The 21,477-nt window shown below is 34.5% G+C and overlaps 1 protein-coding gene across 1 annotated transcript; it reads right to left on the bottom strand.

Annotated features, from left to right (window-relative positions):
• Window positions 1-1,228: 1,228 nt before the first annotated feature.
• LOC136040084 (uncharacterized) lies at window positions 1,229-18,375 on the bottom strand. Its single transcript, XM_065724157.1, has 2 exons — window positions 18,137-18,375; window positions 1,229-1,742 (listed from the first exon to the last, which is right to left on the bottom strand). Exons 1-2 carry the CDS (start codon window positions 18,356-18,358, stop codon window positions 1,260-1,262), a joined length of 705 nt encoding a protein of 234 aa, XP_065580229.1. The 5' UTR covers window positions 18,359-18,375; the 3' UTR covers window positions 1,229-1,259.
• Between the last annotated feature and the right edge of the window lie 3,102 nt (window positions 18,376-21,477).

Below are 21,477 nucleotides of genomic sequence, written 5' to 3'. Positions count from 1 at the left end.
ACCCATAGCAGAAACGAATTTCAAAATCTCCCTGCGACTTGTGAAACAGTATTATCACAACGAGACATTTCAAAGTTCGTTTCTGCTATGGGCGACATTTTACAAGTTAGGGGGCGAAAAGTCCTTTTACATATTGTGTTTTACGCAAACAATCACAATAATATAGAGTGTAAAGTAAGACGAAAAGTCAAAAGTATAAATTGGGCTAAGAAGTCGTGAAATCTAATTGAAGTTGGGTAGAGTAGTCATAATGCCTAGTATAAGCTGGCTGATAAGTAGCCTTGACATCTAGTGTGAACTAGAGATTTTAAGGGGGAAGGGGGTAACTGCCCCTTGCATACACCTATGTGTGTTGGATGTGTGCGTGCATTTGATTTATGTGTTCGGTGTGCGTGTTTAAATAAATGACTACAATGATTTTTTTTTTGTTTTAATGAAATTTTTTTTCTTCGTCCTATATTTGACCATCTTGATTCACTTGATTTTTCACAAGATAATGTTTAACGGTGCATATTTGCGCATCAGCTATTATGAAGGTGGGGCTGTGGGTCATTGTGTAGACAATGGGGGAGGCCAGATGACTAAAAAAGTGCATTCCAAAGCCTGGTTCCCTGCTTGGCTGCAACAGTTGCAGCTAATCATCCAGTTCTAGATTCTAAAACTCTATATATGATTTCAAATTCTGCCAATCAGGAAGCCTCTCTTGCACTCCATTTATTATCTGCACTTATCAGCGGTGTTCAAATGTATGTCTGGCTGAACTTCCACGATTAAGCCAGGGCATGGCCAGAAATCCATGTCTAAGAATAGAAGTCATGCTTTACGTGCATGCAAATGCTGCTTTCGTGGTTTCTGAAAGGTCCCAGGCAACGCATACATTAGATATTAGTTCTGAGGAGCAATAAACAGTAGTTCAAGCTCATATTGAGCGGTTTTTCAACAAGTTGTGGAATGTGTCTGGCTGAACCAGACGTACATGTCCAGAGAGGAAAATTTTGCTGGGCTTGTAAGTCAACGTTACTTTAGTAGCTTCTGAGCAGTCTCTACTACGTTGGGGTATTGTCTATACCTTGGATTTAATTAATGCTTTAAACTTAAAGAAGAAAAAATCCTCAAAGTTATTTTTTTTTACAGAAATTTACTCTAAGAAACAATTGATACTTGCCAAATAATATATAGGCAAATATTACCTTTACAACTTGGGAGAAATCTCTGGAAGTCAATAAAATAGAGCAACAAGCATTATTTAATTCAAACGATTACAAAACTGCAGCACTTGTTCCTGGGGCAAATGTTTTTACAGTCCGATCTTCAAGCCTAAAATGGTAAGTCCCAAGCAGCTTACTAGAACTGATTTCAATGCTACCACTTAAATCTTCAGACATTCCAGTTTTTAGCCCACGAATATGAAAATTATAATTAGCCCACTTTTTAAGGGCATTATTCAACATCAGAGCATCATCATTCTCAGTTTCGAACCGAAGAGAAACAAAAATACATCCCGTTTGGTAGATCAATGAAAAGGCACTTTGTAAAAACTGAATTACTTCACCCACTGAATACCCTAAGACTAGAAGTGTTTCTAGTTGGTCAATTATAATAACTGGGCTTTTATCTTGATCTTTGGCATACAAGTCACTGTAGCTTTTGTTCAATGCTTCATATAATTTTGATATCTGAGAAAGGTGACCTTCTTTGATGTAGGATTCCAAAAGAAAAGCACCAGCCTCAAACACTGTAGCCTGAAAAGAAGAGGAAACATCAGAACCAATACTGTTCTCCTAAGCTCAAGTGACATATCTTAAATATAACTTCTTTAGCCTTTTTCAATATCATAAATATTAAGGTGCAAAACACAATTTATTGCTCTGTAGAAATCCACATCTTGCTTACAAGCAACTCTAATTTACTAACCAAATTAAATTAGAATTATGGAAACCTTAAATAAATCCTTATCGCTCAAATCTATGGTTCCAGTGCTGTTGGCTTAGAAAAAACAGCCAAGTCATCAATCTTCTTATCTTTCAGTTAGGGGTTTAGAGACCCAAAGTGCCCTACTTATTCCTCTTCATTTTACTTAATCTTGATCAATAGGTGGTTCTAACTTTCTGTTAATTATTGACAGATTAATTTATTAAAACATATATCAATAAAATTGCTGCTGATTTCCAAATTTATTTTTTTCATGAGCATCTACATCTCAATTAAGAATTTATGCGAATTCATATTTAGATGATTAAGGTAGTCACAATTTTCTTCAGTACTTGAATATTGAATTATTCATTAAATCTTCAGCACGTGACTGATACTGGATAGCAAATTTTTAGATTCTCCAACAAAGACCTGAGTTTAACTAATGATGCAGCTTGTTAAATTCTACAAGTAATCTATTAATTCAATAATTTATTAGAATCTATCATTTCTAAAGGATCTTGGCCTTTCCCCAGAAAAAAACTTAGTTATACTGGAAGAGTTGTTATAGGTATTGTCTGTTTTCTCCAATAAACTTGATATTCTGGTTCCAAGTTGTTGTGGATTGTATCATCAAGTCATACAATATGCTGGCTCTAACGGCCCCACATCCAGAAATATTTCCAATGAGCCGATGATGCAGCCCAATTCTTGCCATATTCTCCCTATCCAGGGAGGGGGACAAACAAAGGTATAAAATATTATCATCATCGGTAGCCTCTATGCTGGTGACATGCTAGGTCCAGGCAGGGGCTTTGCTAGCCATATTAGAGAGGTCAGATGCAGTATATTTTACCAGCTTGATTACCTTATTAGCGTAGATTTTTAGCTTATTAGCTGGAAAAAAATTCTTGTGTTGTTTTATCAAAGGAGGCATTTATGCAACTAATTTTTTGAATAGACTTAGGTATTATGACTCAAGAAAGAGGAGTTTGGTGGATTGCATTATCCAGGTCATTTACTACTATGATTCTGCCGCTACAGAGTCTGTTAATATAGAATGATTTTGAGTCAAATCCAGAATGATTGGCTGAGAAGCCATGGTTCTCAGTCAGCTGACTCATCCTAGTGACGCAATTCGCTTTTTATGCACGTATCTCCTGGCTTTTTGCAATTTGACAGAGAAAGAAGAAGTAAACATGCTAAGTGGTAGTCAGGTTTTTGTTTCAAAGAGGAAGAATCATTTTGATACCCTTCCTAGGTGTGTACCCAATCCATTTTTAAGAATCGTCTATTTATTTATAGTACTAGAATATTTCCTTCAGGCATGTCGATTGAAGGACAGAGAGCAAAGCAAGGGAATAAAAATAGAAGTTCATCTAAGAATTATTTTTTTGGTGTTTTCATCAATTTTTTTTTATGTATCCATTGAAAAAACTGCTTCCCTAGATTTAAAAAAATTCCCTCTTTTTAGTATTTTTATTGAAAGATGCCCTTTTTTCAGCAATTTCATTAAAAAATATAAAACAACAAAACTGCCAACGCTTTATTTTGATACATAAATTCCCCCCTTCCATCTCTACATTTTGGAAAACTGACACCCTTGATTTCCTATTTGATATAGTCACAGACAAATAACATCATATTAGCGTCAGAAGGAGCTGAAGACCATATGAGGAAGACATTATTTTGGAGGATGGATCTTTTCTTTTCCAGTATGACAAAGTATGATTCAGTAAAAAAAAAAAAAAAAAAAACAACAAAAAACTATAATTTTGCAATTTGGAGGAAAAAAAATGAATAACAAACAACAAAAACAAGTCAATAATTTGAGCAAAACCGAAGAGCAATATGACACCATAACCATTTGACTGTTATAAACAAAATCTATATACAATTTTCATAATTAATACATAATATTACAGAAAAAGTAAGCAGAAGTTGAATATTAGGTAGAATCACCGTTTGAAATTTGATATCAAATGTAAAAAAACACAAGTTATAGCATTTCAAGAAAATTAAAACAAATAAGGCAATTAGAAGTTTTGAGGAAGTTGAATTGGTTAATAAAAACATAAAGAAGAGACAAACAGAGAAAGTAGTATGAAAACAAGGAATGGAAACTATTGGGATGGGTTTATGAATTTTTCCAGTATTGAAGAGGACAAAAATCTCCAAGTACAACAGTGAATCGGGGATAAAATACTTGTCCGCTGAGAAACAGCATGGAATGGGCATAATCTAGATGGGCAGTGTATTTCAAGAAAATTTTCAGAGCAAAGATTTGGGAAATACAGAGACAAGATATAACTGTCTTGTGTTCGAGCATTTCAAAACTATTTTTTTTTTTTTTAGGAAGACTGAGTAGGGAACTCCACCATTTCTAAAAATTACTTGCAGGGCTCGTTTTTGGGTACACCCAATTCTATCCAGCTCTTCACAGAAAAAGCTATGGTGCCAAGCCGGACAAGCAAATTTAAATGGAGGGACAAATAAAGGGAGTATAAACTTAAAGAATGAAAGAAGAGGACTCCTAAATTTATCAAGCAGTTTAAGGAAGGACATAGAAACACTAGCTTCATAGGTGATGGTTTTAACATGGAAATTCCACTTGAAATTAGAAGAAACTGCAACACTAAGAAATTTCCAGGAGTGTGGAGAAAAATCAGGAAGGATAGAATTAAAAAAATAAGGGATGAGGATTTAGGAAAACTTATTGGAAAAATCTTGGACCTGACTCTAATATCTAGTATCTAGCCCCAAGGCATCACATGCAATGCCAGTGAGGGAACAAAGAGGGTTACTTATTAGGTCCTTATAATACCCCTCCACCCCTAAATGACCCATTAAGTCATGTTTCTATGACTGCTAGATTAGCAAAACTTTCACCTGCTGGAAAATTTCTCAGCAAGGCAGTTAATTATAACAGAAAAAAGCAGGGGACCTATGAGAGTAAATTGCAACACTCCATTCTGGACAAGGTTTGGATAAAAATTCACGTATTTAGTAAAGTCAATATTGAATTCAGCAACAAGTTTATCAGCTAAATTGTGATTGACGAGGTGAAATCCATTTTGGAAACTGGTGGAAATTATATTTAACTATGTATTACGCTTTTTCAGAATTTTTTCAGAGGAGTCTACACGATGAACAAGGTAATGGGAAGTTGAGGTTCCCAAATTGCCTTAGATCAATACGAGGTAGAAATATTCCCTTTAGCCAACCTATAAGGAATTCTTCATATAATTTGGAGAATATACGAGAGTTGGAGATAAGACACACACCTTCAAAACCAGTCTTGCCATATCTCCTTTTTAAAATAGTTTGTAAGATCACATTTCTATATATTTTGAAATTGCCCATGCTTGGTAATATTGTTTAAAAGGATAGACATGGGCTTTGTTTTTTTTATTCATTTTTGATCTCCAAAAGGGAAAAGAAGGGGAAATTCCTTCAACTGGAAACTGGTATTTTGATATTCTTGTTGGGACATTACCCATATTAACTAGCTACAGCAGCACCAAAATTACAACGTTTTTTTTCATTGGTTTAACTTCACTAAAGGCTCTTTTAGATGCAACTCTTTAGAATTTTTACATTCTTCCTATGTAGTCTGCCATTATTTTACACAACAAGAGCAGACGTACTACATACAGATTTACCAACTTTGGGGTTAAGCTTTAGAATGGGATAGAGATCAGAAAGAGAAAAACACCTCTTAGATTTTCTATTCAATCCTCTTTTCAAAAATAACAATTGTTGCTACCAAAATTCCCCCTACCCCACCTAATGAACCATAAATATCTCTGCAAATAGTTTAGGGCAATATCTGGCCATATTGAGGGGGAGGGAATACAATTCTAATGGAATGAAAAATTATATTTGAGAAAAGTATTAAATAGAAAATCTAATACTACATTTTTTTCTTATCCAATTTCCACCCTAAATAAATCTTGACTATAATTCAGGGTAAACCTGAAGCAATTGATCATATTTAAAGCAGTTCCTAAGGAAATTCTGAAAACCACTTTAAACCAATCATAAATACTTATCTATCTCATTCCTAAAGATAAATTACTTCATTTTACCCCCCCCCCTAACCAGCCCATGCTGATGGATAAAACTTATTACACTATAGCAATGATTTCCAATCCATTCTGGGCCATGTCTCACCAAGGCATTTCTAAAATCCTGGTCCCCCCTCATAATATAACAAAATGCCATGTGTATCTTTCATGATTTTCATTAAGATTTCTTGCCTTTAAACTATATATACATACTATATTAAAGTATGACATACTAAACAGGACATGCCTTTGGCTTTTTCCCCTTTTTTGAAAATTAAACAAATTTTCTCAGGCTCGTAGCTTTTCATGGATTACACTAAACTTAACTAATCGTATATATTTGGAATCAGCATAATAAACCAAATATTTTGGTATATCTGTCAATAGCAAAATCCTGTGTTTTCGAGTTTCAGTTTTAGAGCCGTGCCACTCAACAAATCAAACAGTTCGTGATAACAAACTTTAAACACGGTTGTTATCACGAAGTGTTTGATTTATTCATGTTATATTAGTACCTGTTATATAATTGTTTGCTAAGATTGTTTATTTAATTTCTGTTCTTTTTAGGTTTCATTTGTTCCCTAATAGTAATTTCTGGGGTGTAGAATTCTATTTCATTTGATCTTAAGTTGAATATGGCCTTTACTTTTCTTTAGAAAACTCTTTGAATTTGTTTTTCTTTTTAGTTAATTTCTGTTCGATTTTGCTTGCCAAAGTTTCAAGTTTTTCAAAATTCTCTATTTAATTTTTTTTTTTTATTCCAGAATAAATTTACAGTCATAGTTATAACTGATAAAATTAAACTGAATATTTGATAAATAATGATATTAATTGTTGAAAGCTCAACAGCTCAAAATTTTGCTTCACTCAGGGCCAGATTAAGGCTTTGACACTTCTAGGCCCAAGTGTTTTCCCCGCTCCACTTTTGCAAGATTTTCGGGGGAAATCCCCAAAGGTTCGGAAATGATAAACCCTTGTCTTGTTTCATTGCAAGTTTCATTTTATTTTCAATGTTGGAATAAATAAAAATAAAATATTTGTGGTATAATTCGTTCTAACAATGCGCAAAATGTGCAGTTGGCCTTACGCATTTACCTTTAGGAAAACGGGTTGCAGCCAAAGTCTTGTTTGTAGTAAAGAATGTAAGCGTCTTGAACAGTTTTGGAAAGAGCTAATAAAATTAAACTGAATTCTCATGATTTTTGGAACAAAATATCGTTAATAAGTTTGTTTGAAGGGGTGGGGGGTGCCGTGAAAGGAGGGGCAGGGGTCAGCTCCCAATATTTAAGATTGCTCATTTTTTAGGGAAGGAGGGGCAAGGAGCCATGAAGGACCAGGAGTCAGCTCCCATAACTTTCGGAATAAAATAATGATAATGACTTTTTTTGGGGGAGGGAGGTGCTCGGGCCATGGAGAGCCAGGGGTGAGTTTCCATAATTTTTGGAATAAAATACTGTTAACAAATAGAGAGAAGGCCATGGTTCAGCTCCCTTCTGCTTTGGAATCAAATATCGTACGCAAGATTTTGAGTGGCGATGGGGGTTGGGCTTATCTGATCTTTGAACTATTTGCAAAACCCTCGCATAAGAATCTTACATACCCCGCAGGGGATAACATAGAACACTTGTTCCCAGGCTCTGGGGGGATGTGTTGAACCTGGAGTTTCTGTTATCTGATCTTTGGACTTATTTTAACAAAATGGTTATCTTAAAATTTGATCAGATGGATTTGGGATAAAGAGGGTAGGGAAGCTAGTTGACCTCCGGTCCCTTTTGACTCTTAAAAAGCGAACTAGAACTGTCCATTTCCAGTAAAATGAGTCCCTCCGATGTTTATACGATCATTCCTTCCAGAAAAACTTAATATACCTCCGGGATATAATTCCCCAAATTATGCCACGGAGTATACCCTGAAGTGTTATTATATGATCTTTGGTCTATTTTGGACAAAATGAAAATCCCAAAATTCGATTGGACGAAACTTGGGTAAAAAACAGTTGGTGGGAGGGGGGGCTAGATGCCATCAGATTACTTTTGACTCTCAAAAAAAGACATAGAACTTTCAATTTCTAGTCATTTGAGTATCCTCCAAAGTTTAACTCCTCCATAAAAACATTAATTGTCCCGGGCATAAGTTACACTCTTATCCCGGGCTCTTGTGGGGTATGTTGACCTCGGATTTTTGTCATCTGGTCACTAGACTATTTCAAACAATATGACTATCTACAGATTTTGACTGAATCCGTTCGGAAAAAATAGGGTGCCTATGAGGGGTGGGGGTAGATGCCCTCCGTTCACTTTTGAATCTTAAGAAGTTAAATAGAACTTACAATTTTCAATCAAACGAGCCACCTCTGAAGTTTATACTATCACCCCTTATATGAAAACCTTATATACCCCCAGATCTGGGGGGGGGGGTCAACCCTGAAGTTTCTGATATTTTTTGTCTTTAAACTTTTTTGAACAAAATGGGTATCTCAAAATTTCGATCAGATACATTTGGAGAAAAAAGAGCCATGGGGGATTAGTTGTCCTCCGATTACTTTTGACTATTAAAAAGGGCACTGCAACTTCTGATTTGTAGTCGAATGAGTCCTCTCCGAAGTTTATACGACCCTTCCTTCAATATGAAATGCCTCTTTGAAAAAATAAAATATTGGGACCTTTAGGGTTGGTGAACGGAGGCTAGTTGCGATCAGATCACTTTTGACCCTTAAAAGGGGAATTGGGACTTCCAATTTCCAATCATTTGAGTCCCCTCGAAGGTTTGTACGAACACTTCTTCCATAAAAACCTTTTATGCCCCCAGGATATAAGATACAACCCTCCCCCCGGTATGGGGAGGGGGTAATGTTGACTCAAAAGTTTTTTTTATCTGATCGTTGGAATATTTCAAACAAACTGGCAATCTCGAAATTTTGATCGGATGTGTTTGGGAAAAGAGGGTGGTTTTTTTTTGGGGGGGGGGATGGATGCCCTCCAATCCCTTTTGACTCATGAAAAGATAACTAGAAATTTCAATTTCCAGTCAAATGAACGACCGCTGAAGTTTATACGATCACCCCTTACATAAAAACCTTATATACCAACGGGGCATAATTTAAAACACTTGCCCCAGGCTCTGGGGGTTTGTATTGACCCTGGAGTTTTGTTATCTGATGTTTAAACTATTTTTAACGAAGTGGCTATGTAGAAACTTTTATCGGATGGGTCTGGGGGAAAAGGGTGTGGGGGGCTAGTTGCCCTCCACCTTTTTTGAGTCTTAAAAAGTGAACTATAACATTCAATTTCCAATCAAAGCTACAGAACCTAGTGGGCCAATATGAAAATCCTGGTCTGGTTTCACTGCAATTTTCATTTTATTAAGTAAGTGAATTGTTCATCAAACAGTTCGTGGTAACAGACTGTAGTAAGGGGCGATCCGGCTTAATAGTAACCGAAACTCTAAAAAACGGAATTTTCATACCAATAGTTACATCAAAAGAATCGAATTTTAATGCTGATTCTAAATTTATAGGTTTCATCAAGTTTAGTCTTACCCATCAAAAGTTACGAGCCTGAGTAAATTGGCCTTATTTTAAAAAATAGGGGGAAACACCCCCCTAAAAGTCATAGAATCTTAACGGAAATCACACCATGAGATTCAGCGTATGAGAGAACTCTACTGTACAAGTTTCAAGCTCCTATCTACAAAAATGTTACGTAGTAGGATCTTTCCATATAGGGGATGCAGGATTTTCTAGCATTATTAAAAAAAAAACAATGAGAAAATAAATAATTTTTTCAACTGGAAGTAATGAGCAACATTAAACTTAAAACGAACATAAAGTATTATGTATATAAGGGGGTTCGTCTCCTCCACAATACCTTGCTCTTTACGCTAAAGTGTTTTTAGTAACTTTAACTATTTATTCTACGACCTTTGTGATTCAGGGGTCATTCTTAAAGATTTGGGACAAAATTCAAGATTTAGTGTAAAGAGCAAGGTATTGACGAGAGGGCAAACCCCCTCATATACGCTTTAGTATAAAGAGATAGGTGTTGACGAGGGGGCAAACTTCCTCAAAAACGTAATAAAAATACACAAATATAGAAGTTGATAAACAAAGTTGATTGAAAAATATAAATTAATTGATAAACGTTCAGAAATTAAATAAAAATTCAAGTTTTTTTTTTAACTGCAAGTAGGGAGCGACACTAAAACTTCAAACGAACAGAAATTATTCCGTATATGAAAGGGGTTGTCCCCTCCCCAACGCCTCGCTCTTTACGCTAACGGTTTTTTTATTGTTTTAAAAAATAGAGCTGTGACAAAGAGTCAAACTCTAGCGTAAAGAGCGAGGCGCGGAGAGGTACCATTTTTACCTATAAAATACATGTTTTCATGTAGGGCCTACAATGAGCCAAGTTTGAACCTGCATTAGTTGAAAAACATCCAGGAATTAAATTAAAAAAAGTTTTTTTTTTACTGAGAGCAAGGAGCAATACTAAAAGTTAAAATGAACAGAAACTATTCTGTGTATGGAAAGGGGTTGTCCCCTCCTCAACGCCTCACTCTTTACACTAAAGCTTTTATTATTTTAGAAAGTAGAGTTGTTACAAGAGTTAAACTTTAGTGTAAAGAGTGAGGCGTTGAGGAGGGAACAGTACCTTCCATATACAGAATAATTTCCGTTTGTTTCAAGTTTTAGTGTCACTCCTTACTTTGAGTTAAAAAACTTGTTTTTTTTTCATTTAATTCAAAAAATAAAAGCCTATTGCCTATTCAGCATTTGTTATTGGGAAGTAAACAGACATTTTTTGGAGGTAAATTTTTCCTGAGGGACTTTTTAGTGGTGGGATATGGGGGATGCCCCTTCTTGAATACTTGGCTCTTTACACTAAAGTAGGATTTTGTGTCCAAATCCTTTACAAACAAAAGTGAAATACAATGATGTTTAAATTAGAATAATATAACTTCCTGGACATTCTAAATAATGTTAGCGTGAAAAGCGAGGTTTTGTGGAGGGGGTATCCTCCCCATATTATAATAATTTCTATTTGTTCAATTTTTAATGTTGATCCTTACTTTCAGTTGAAAAAATCTGCTCTTTTTGTTTAATTGCTCAAAGCCACAAATAATTCTCAGAGGAAAACATTGAAATGCAGCTGGATTTCATGCTTTGGATGCATGAGGTAATTGTTTATATGTAAATAGATTGCCTTTTTATCACCTTTGTCAACATAGGATTAATCAGCTACGCAAATGTGGAATATGATGTAAATTATGCAAATTAGGTACAAAATTTTCCTGGGGTTCTGACCATAATTGCCTTTTGTGCATTCCAATACACAAAAAGATATATATATATATATATATATATATATATATATATATATATATATATATATATATATATATATATATATATATATATATATATGTCCGAAGTTATATGTACTCATTTCATTTCAATAGCATGACTCTTTTAGTATCAAACAAGTGGCAGGAAGAAAAGACTCACACTATTGAAAGGGAAGCAAAGCCATCCTTAGAAATTACATAAGCAAAGAAACTCATGAGAATAGAACATTAATGAATCATCAGGAAAGTTATTTTGAAGTATCTACTTTTACTCTTCCCCTCTCCATACAACACTGATCTTCAATGACCTTTTATAATCTTTGTGTTATAAAGCTGAAACCCAGAGAAACAGACATACTACTCAAATAAGGCATAAGAAAAGTGTTACTTTTGCTCAATAAGAGTTTATAAAGTGTAAAAAATTTAGAAATCTATTTCTTAAATTTATGAAAAAAAACCTTGATTTGGCTGAAAAATCTACAGAATAAAAATAATTGCATTTTAAAATAATAGAACCAATGGAAAAAGAATCTGAAAACCAAAAATTAGGGTAAAACTTTTTTATTCAGAACTTGAGTAGGGACCTCTCATGTAGGCAATAAAACCTTCCAAATAATAAAAGATAGGAAAGGAATAGAGACAATAGCTTTTTATTCCCTTTCCAGATTATATTTTTGATAATTATGTAGTTTCAAACATAATTTATTGAGGCTGAATGTAAATACATCACATGGTGAGTTTTTTGTATGCATTTCATAATTGAATAGTCTCCAATAGCCTAATTACACTTTGAGGCCTTCCAGGGGTTAAAACCTAACCTAGTTTTAAAAGAACCTAAAACCCCTTGATTTATTACATCATAGCAAAACCACCATCACTGTTTATTGAAAGGTTTCTGGCCTGATTAAAAATTTCTGCAATCATGTTTTTATAACAACATTTTACTATTAAGACTAATGAAAATAATAATTATCATTTCCAAATGAGCTACAAATGGTAATTTTTCTCACAAACCATTGTTTTCAGAAAAAAAAAACTTTTGGTTACTATTGGATGTTTTATGCCCTTTTAGGGCTCAAAATGCAATTTCCCTCAAAAGTGATTAATCAATTACAAAAGAGTATCAAAAGATGTGTAACATTAATGTTAGATGAATTATGTTGAAAACAGTTTGTTGACCATATTTTAGGACCTGGATTCATTCATGAAAGTTTCATTCCTCAAACTCAACTAGTTTCCAAACTAGAAAGAAGCTTCTCAGCTAGAACTTTACATTCTTTTCCCCCTGATTTCTGTCCTATAAATACTAAATAGAAAAGTCCTAGTTTATGTTGCTTCTTGCCAGAAAGAAACACTATAAATTCTGGAAAACAACTTAAAAAAATTATAAACTACTTCCTTATATCCTTCTAAAAACACTTTTCTTTACTACCCCCTCCCCCTTGGCATGAAAATATGTAGCTCTAAATTATATACTCTCTATGTATTTCCCATTTCATTTATGTTACTTCTTTACTCTCAAATCTATTGTTAATCAAATCTATTGTTATTGTCATGCTTCTTCAACACCTTGTCAAGAATGAAGCTATCTTTAACAGGCAGCATGGCTTTCTCCCAGGAAAATATGAGTATACCAGCCTTTTATATAGTTATGAACAGGTTACCCAGTTACTGGATAAAAGCCAACCCATTAGCATGGCATCAGCAGTTGTTATGGTTCTTGAAAGAATAATTAATTCTGCAGTTGTTAAACATCTTGAAGCAAATGATGTCTTGCTAAGCTCAATACATGGCTTTTGTTCAAGGAAATATGTAGATACACCAATTTCTTTGAATCACATGATCACATCACTAAGTTTCTTGACATGGGGGTGCCTGCTGATATGATTCTACTTGACTTATCTAAGGCTTTTGGCAAAGTTTGTCATAAGCAACTTGCAATTAAATTACAGGCAGTCAAACTTGAAGAGAAATCACTGCTCTAGACCCTTGATATCCTTTATTTGCAATTTCAATGTACTCAGTTATTTGATGACTCTGGTGACTGTATTCTTTCTCCCTCTATGTATGCTTTAAGTAGAGTTCCTCAGGAAATGTGATAGGATCCAGGCTAACTGATTACATTGAAAATAATACAATTCTTATAAATACTCAATTTGGTTTTAGAAAAAAATGTCCACAGAAATGGCAACCATTAAACTTGTTGACTGGGTAAATACGTTGTTTGAAGCGGGTCTGATTCCAGCTGCTTTATTCCTGGATTTGAAAAAGGCTTTTGATATGATTGACCATAAACAGTTATTACTTGAGCTGGAAAAAATCGGTGTTACCGGAAAGAGTTTGTCTTGGTTTGAATCTTATTTAAGTGACCAAAAGCAGGTTGTGGTGAATGGGTGTTTTACTTCTGAAGCTAGTAAGATAACTTGCGGAGTACCCCAGGGCTCTATACTAGATCCTCGTTTATTTTTAATATTTATTGATTGGATTAAGTATTATTTGTCAGAGGCTGGTATAATCCTTTTTGCAGACGATACTCTTTTACTTGTAGCTGCTCCATCAGTTGATCTACTTTTTGATAAAATGATAAAGGCAATGACCAAGTTTATTGAGTGGGCAGATTTCAATCTTTTGACATTAAATTATAATAAAACTAACTACATTCTATTTTCTTGGATATCTAGTATTGACACTAATTTAGAATTAATAATAAACGGAAATCAAATAAAAAGAGTAAAGGTAACAAAGTATTTAGGTTTTATGATTGATGAAAATCTATCATGGAAAACACATTCAAATATTATAGCTTCAAAGTTGTCCAGATCTCTGGGTGTGCTTTGCCGAGTTAAAAACCTAGTATCCTATAAAATTCTTTGGTTACTTTATTTTGCTACTTTTTACCTGTATATTTGCTATGGTTGCTCTTTATGGGCTAGTAATTTTGTATCATGTTATAAAAAATCCAAAAAATCCAAAATAAAGCCATTAAACTTTTATCACCTAAAACTTTATTTACTCATAATATTAATGAACTTTATACTAAGAATCAACTTTTTGATATTTCGAAAACAAGAGACTACCAAGTTAGTATTTTCACATATAAATTTATTAATAATATACTTCCCTCTTCTTTCGAAAATGTTTTCTCCATTAATTGTGATCTTCATAGCCCCAATACACAAGGGGCACCAAATCTGGTACACCCATTTAGAAATACGGCTAGAGCTTCTTTCGTGATTAGAAATTTTGCCCCCTCTGTATGGGATATTATTCCAATTGAAATAAGAAATTCGAGTCATTTGGCTTCCTTCAAAGCTGTTGTTAAGAGATTCTTCCTTGCAAAAGAATAGTATGGTAATGATGCAAAAGTATAGTAATAATGCGTGAGTGTCATAAGTAGAATCTTTTTATGTAGTAATATGTAGAGTAGAGATGACTACCACCTGCTGCCAACAAGCCCAAAGGGGCTTTCTTAGCAGGTGCAGCAAAATGTTTTGTATACATGTTTTTGAAATAAATTAATCTAATCTAATCCTACACTATTTAATATCTTCATCAATGAATAATCTTCAATATTATCTTCATCCTTCCTTCACCAGCAGCAAATCTACTCTTTATGCCAACAACCTAAAGCCTTGGACCAACCTTGTTGTGTGAAGATTTTGCCCTTCTACAAAATATTCTTTGACTGCTAAGTCAATGAGCTGAGGCTTGGCTTCTTGAATTCAATATTACCAAGTGCTATATCATCAGCAGTAAATCAACTCTCTATGCAGATGACCTAAAAGCTTAGATTAGCTATGCCCTGTGAAGATTGTGCCCTTCAACAAAATAAACTTCAGCCACTTGGCCAATGGACTGATGATTGGCTTTTTAAATTCAATATTACCAATGTCATGTCATTCACCTTTTGGCAAACAAACTGAATCCTTGTTCTCATATTTTTTCTTAGGCTATCCACTCTCCTCTGTAATAATGAGCAGGATCTTGGTGTCACTCTTGACAATGAACTAAAACTCAATACTTATACTATGAGGTCTGCTACTGGTGCTAGTTCAACTATAGGACTGATTAAGTGTACTCTTTCCACTCAAGCATGTCAAGTCATTAGTCTTCTATATAAGGCACTTGTGTATCCTAAGCTTGAAGTTTGAATGTCTTTTTCCTCCCCATATTTAAAAAAACAACATAAAACTTCTTGAAGATGCACAGAGACATGCCACCAAAATGATACCTGACATGTGGGAGCTTTGCTACCACACAAAACTATCAAAGCTGAATCTCTTTACACTTGTTTACAGGAGAAATAGAGGGGAACCACTATAGCCTATAAGTTAGTGGGGATTATACTCTCCCTGCATTGTTCCCTACTATTGGTCCCAACTCAAAAGCTAGAGGTTATCACCTGAAACTTTTCAAGCAGCCTAAAATATCTACAGTCTGCACTCAATTCTTTTCCTCAAGAATCGTCAACAGCTGGATCAAACTTTCTAAAGAAACAGTTACTGCTGAATCTTTTGATGTTCTTAAACAATGCCTGGATGTTTATTAGTCTTTTTGAGAGTATGAAATCAATTGGGATGCTACTGATCATGCAAGAGCACCTGCTCACTAAAGTACTTTGAAAACAACTCAAGTCTTCATTCTGGAGCTCTACAAGGAAAAATCCTTAGAGTGCTTCTCAATGCAGTTTAAGGTAGGGTGATTTAATTTAAGACAAACACAAGATCACCAAAGAAGCCCATAAGCCTAGAGTTAAGTGCAGAATCAGACAAAAGTTTTTAGCTAGAGGGTCTTTAATGATTAAAACTGTTTTAGTGAGAAAGCTATGTCTTCAACATCAGCCAAAGCTTTCAAAAGGAGAATCAACAAAGAATGGGAACCCAAACCTTCAAGATACAACTGGAGCTGCCTATCATTTGTGTCTTATAAACAGTGATTAATATCCACATACTGTATATAAAGGAGTTGGGCAAAGATGCTGATACACAGGGATGTCATTTAGAGAGAGGACAGTTACCCCTCTCCTCATCCCCAAAAAAGGGAAATTGGAGAAAAAAAAACATGGGATGTAAATAGGCTATGCTCACAGCTCTCTTTCCTTAAATTTTGTCCAAAGAGTTTAAATTGGCCTATTTTCATCTCAACAATGGTACCAATGAGATTCTGCACTGGACATTATTTTTCTCCAAAGTGTAAATAAAGGTAAGGCATAGAAAAATACAAGGAAAATACATGACTTGGGTTAACTTATTGGTAAAATTCTAGTTGAGTGACTTCTTGCTATCTCAGAAAGGGATTAGGCTAGGAAAATGAAACTTTCAGGGATGGGTCTACAGGCTAAAGTATATCCAGGGAAGGTATTTTAAAGTACTCACCTCCACTCCTTCTCCCACTAAAGGGCCCTGACCTTTGATGACCTTCAAAAATATGTGTGTTATAAAAGTGAAATCTTGCAAAATTAATCTTCTGCTTGAATGAAGTACAAAAAAAAATTGTTTTCACCTTCACAACTTTGCTCAATCCCAATTTATAAGGTTTTAAAGATATGCAAATAAACTTCCTAAATTTTGAAAAAAAAATTGATATGGCTCAGAATTCTACTCAAATAAGAGGAATTACATTTTCAGAACTAAAGGTAGAGAAAAAGCAACTGGTAACTGAAAATTAAAATAAATGTTGTTTTGTCAAAATTTTAATGTGTCATGTAGGCAAATTTCAGGGTTTTCTAGAGGGAGAATTAGTGGAGGTGGGTACATTAAAATACCTTCCCTCAATATACTTTAGCCTGTAGATCCATCCCTGAAAATTTCATTTTCCTAGCCTAACCCCTTTCTGAGAGAGGCTAGCAAGAAGTAACTCAACTACAACTTTACCAACTTATCATATTTGCACATTAGGGGATGGGATAAAGTAAAGCCAAGTACTTTCAGGAATGCTATACATAGCCTACAGTGGGACATTTTATGATCTTTACAGTTGCTTCCAGATTGTGTGGTCTTTCCTTCTGAGGAGTAGACCTGATAAAATTCTAGTCAATTGGCTTCTTGCTATCTCAGAAAGGGTTTAGGTTAGGAAAATGAAACTTCCAGCAATAAATCTACAGACTAAAGTATGTCTACCTCCACTCATTCTCCCTCTAGAGGGCCCTGACCTTTGATGACCTTAAAAATATGTGTGTTATATAAGTGAAACCTTGCAAAATAGATCTTCTGCTTAATTAAAGTACAACAAAATTGTTTTCAGCTTCATAACTTTGCTCAATTCTATTTTATAAGGTTTTAAAGATATGCAAATACATTTCCTAAATTTTGAAGAAAAAAACACTGATATGGCACAAATTCTACTCAAATAACAGGAATTGCATTTTCAGAACTACAGGCAGAGAAAAAGCAACTAGTAACTGAAAATTAAGGTAAAATGTTGTTTCATCAAAATTTCAACAGGTGACCTGTCATATAGACAAATTTCAGGGCCCTCTAGAAGGAGAAGGAGTGGAGGTGGGTACTTTAAAATACCTTCCTGGGACATACTTTAGCCTGTAGACCCATCCCTGAAAGTTTCATTTCCCTAACCTAAACCCTTTCCAAGATAGCAAGAAGTCAATTAACTAGAATTTTACTGTAGACCTTACTGTAAAATTAGGACCAAAAGGGTCAGCCAGATGAGAGTTACCCTTTGAAGAATTTTGCTATTAGCCTATAGTGTTTAATTCAAAGGGGGTGAACCCTATTGTTACAAAGTTCAATGAAATAATGAATGTCCTAAAAAGAGCAATTTTTCTATGCCATAAAATGCCTACTCAGCCGTTGACTTACTCTTTTTCCGAGCCTCAGATTTGTCAAGTTGACATTGAATTTTGCAAAAACCTGATTATAATGTGAGAAATAATCTTGAAATGAAACAAGGAGCAGCTTCTTATTAGCTTTCAAAGATTTGCATGCAATCATTGGGCCAAGAAAAGGATTTCCATTATCAGTTGTTGATATGTAGTTAAACCCTCCTTGAAGGTATGAATCATCAATCCCTAATTCCTGCATTCTTACTTTTTAAAAATACTCCTCTATTTCTTTGCTAGAAGTTGTTTTATTTGTTTGTTTGCTTGGTCCGTCACGGAAACCCACTCCGTGTTCTTACTTGTCCGATTACTTACCTGACTAATCCAAGCGTTTTATGATACGCACATGACGTCAGAGGTTACTCGGATTACCCTTACGAACGTTCAGAGTTGCGTTCGAATCACATTCCAAGTTGACTGAAACCAGCATTCTGACGTTTTATTTGTGATTCCGAGTTAACTTTAGCGTTCGATTTGTAAAAGTTGACTGAAAGTTAATGAAAAGTTGACTTTTAACAACTTTTACATTTTGTACGTTCGTCTCAAGTTAACTCGGAAAGAGGGCAAAAGTTTCAATTATAGGTAGTCATGGAGTATGTGTTCAGATGGATCCAGGATGAAGGCACCACTTTTGTGTACCAGTGTGGTGAGTTATTGAGCCAGATTTTTTGTTGTTGGGTAGGTTGCACTAAAATAGACTTAGAAACTATGTTATTATCCTTGTTAAAACTGGCTTTTTTCTTGTGTGGGTGGGTGGGTTTTATCTTTTACTGGGTGGGGGGATAGGTAGATAATAAAATGGTTAAGAAAAAACTTATAAAGTTATTGCAATATTAGTTAAAGTTACTGCAAAGCTACTTGAGCAATTATTTCAGAGCTGGGTATCCTAATACAATTTGTGTGGCCAGAAGTTTAATTGTTAGATTGCAAATTGTGATTTTCATTTGTCTTCTTTTAGTCTTCCATTCAAGATGCCTTGGATATTTTTTTTTTTTTTATTGTGATGGATTGTCTTAATGCTCTGGAAAGGTAAAATATTTCAATTGCATAGGATAGGTAAATTCCAGTAGGCTAATCAATTTAAAGTCCTAAATTAGCAAGGGAAGCGTTTAGTTCACTAAAAAATCACTTATATACAGTGATTTTTTTTAAAATCACTGTATAATTGGAGTTCTTTGAACTCCAATTATACAGCCCTGTTTTTGGCCCCCTTTAGCCTGTATCCAGTTCCTGATTGCCATTTAGTCCAAATTGAATTTTTTCTGTTACTCATTTCTTGTCAATATTGCTAAGGGGTCATACTTAAGCACTAGAGAAGTATGCAGCTCTGCTTTACTTTAGCACCAACCCTCCTAATATGGAAATCTAAGGCTGAAATTGCATATTTCCTATTGATTCTGCCAATCTATACCTCAACCATAGTACCTGATAATTGAAGCAACTGTGGCAAAACAAGAACTGGAAAAATAAGTAGGCTAAAAGGTGGCAAAATACATTTAAAATTTATAATTTGGGCTATATATTAGCAAATTAGGCAGGTCGGGAGTAAATTTTTTGTTTTTTTCATATTTTGACTTAAAAATAAAGTGAATATACTACTTGATGCCTTTTTGTATGTTCTTTAATGATATAATTGCTATAAAAGATATAATTGATATAATTGCTTATGTATATATATATAATATAATAATATAATATAAGATATATAATTGATATAATATACAGATATAATTGCTTATGGGTGTGTTCCAGCTGATGGTTTTTCAGTAACTGCAGTTACTGCGTGGTAACTGCCCATTTTTAACTGCAGTAGAGCCAGTGGGAACAGCACAGTAACCTGACTAGCAGTAGCATCATTTTCAAATTAAATACACGTGTTCAAATTTAAGGGACAGTTTAATGCTGATTAGTATAATTTTTTTTTTTAATTCCTGCTGTTTCAGAGCATTTAGAGAGGTTCTAAGCCAACCATGGGCATTTGGCTGTCACAAATGAGTTGGTGAAAAATAAATAGAAAATATAAATTTTCTCTTTTTTTTATTATTTCAAGACTAGAATATCACAAAGCTGAGCATTCACATAGCTTGATTGTATTTTAAGCAAATACAATACCTGATGGAGTTTTGTTGATACCTGTCTTAAATTGATTTGTCTAAATAAAATGGGCATATAGCATTTATAGGACAGTAGTGGGACAACTATAGCAATTTTTTTTTCAAATAATTATTGTTCTCTGGTCAAATTTGTGTTCCTTGCTAAGTGGTAGGCGCTTTGGGTCAGAATGCTTTGTCCAAGGTGTATAGGTTTAATTCCTGGCATTGCCAGTTTATTTGGTTTTGGATAGGGGTTGGGGATATGACTAACTTCAGCTAGAATTGGCCCAACTTTAAATGAGTACAGATGGAAATCTAGGGACAGTAAGGAGGAAGGGCATGCAAGAGAATAGGCTGGCTGGTCCTTAGCTTCCTATTGCACTACCTGGCTAAAGGACCACCAGGTCCTTTACTGGCCTACTGACTTAGCCATAGAAACTTTCTTTCAAACCCATTAAATATAAGTAGAAATGAAGAATACCAATGTGATGGTCCTTCCATTTCCCTGAAATGTGGATGTATGGACAAATTTGTGGGTCATGAGAGATAGCTTGTGAATGTAATGGGGGTGAATGTTCTGTAAGATTTAAAAATTTATGACAGTTGCTCAGGTTGGCAACTGAACACAGAAGTATAATTTTGTTATTTGTTTTTCTTTGTGGCTATTATGCTTATTTAATGTCAAGTATTTTAAAGTTAATCTCCTTTATTTTGTTTTTAATTGCCATGGCCCTAGGGCTTAAATACAATAAAACCTACTTATATCCATTGATTTTCTTTAAATAGATAGGAGTTCTGTGTGTCCTAGCTTCAGTAAGTTTAAATGTAATTGTGAGACCAGGGATTACAAAGTAGGTGAAAACTTGCAAATGGACCTCTGGTATCAATAAAAATTTGTAAGAAATGGATATCAATTTAAAGATTAAAAAAAAAAACTGTTTGAAAACAAGGAAGACTAATGAATAAACAAAAGTATCCCTTTACAACCATTTAATGAATTGTCACAAATATTGGTCACCCTTAAGATTGAAATGAACAAAGCTTCAATTATGAATCCATTTTCCTTTAAACAGACTGAAGGGGCAAACCTCCAAGCTTTGGCAAATTCAATCTCACTTTTGGGCAATCTCACCTTTCCTTTTCAAAGGAAACTTTCTTTGGATGTTTCCAATCCAACTAAAAACAACAGGGACAGCATCAGGTACAAGTGATCTTCTACTTAGCCTAC

The sequence above is a fragment of the Artemia franciscana genome, chromosome 20, assembly GCF_032884065.1.
Source record: "Artemia franciscana chromosome 20, ASM3288406v1, whole genome shotgun sequence".
NCBI classification, from domain to species: domain Eukaryota; kingdom Metazoa; phylum Arthropoda; class Branchiopoda; order Anostraca; family Artemiidae; genus Artemia; species Artemia franciscana.
Note: the sequence above shows the minus strand (reverse complement) of the source record. Positions and strands in the feature narration are given on the sequence as shown.

Coding starts and splice junctions, on each gene's coding strand:
- LOC136040084 (XM_065724157.1), bottom strand. CDS start 18,358: ATGCAGGAATTAGGGATTGATGATTCATACCTTCAAGGAGGGTTTAAC. Junction 1,743..18,136: donor ATCTGAGGCTCGGAAAAAGA/GTAAGTCAACGG, acceptor TCTTCTTTTCAG/GCTACAGTGTTTGAGGCTGG.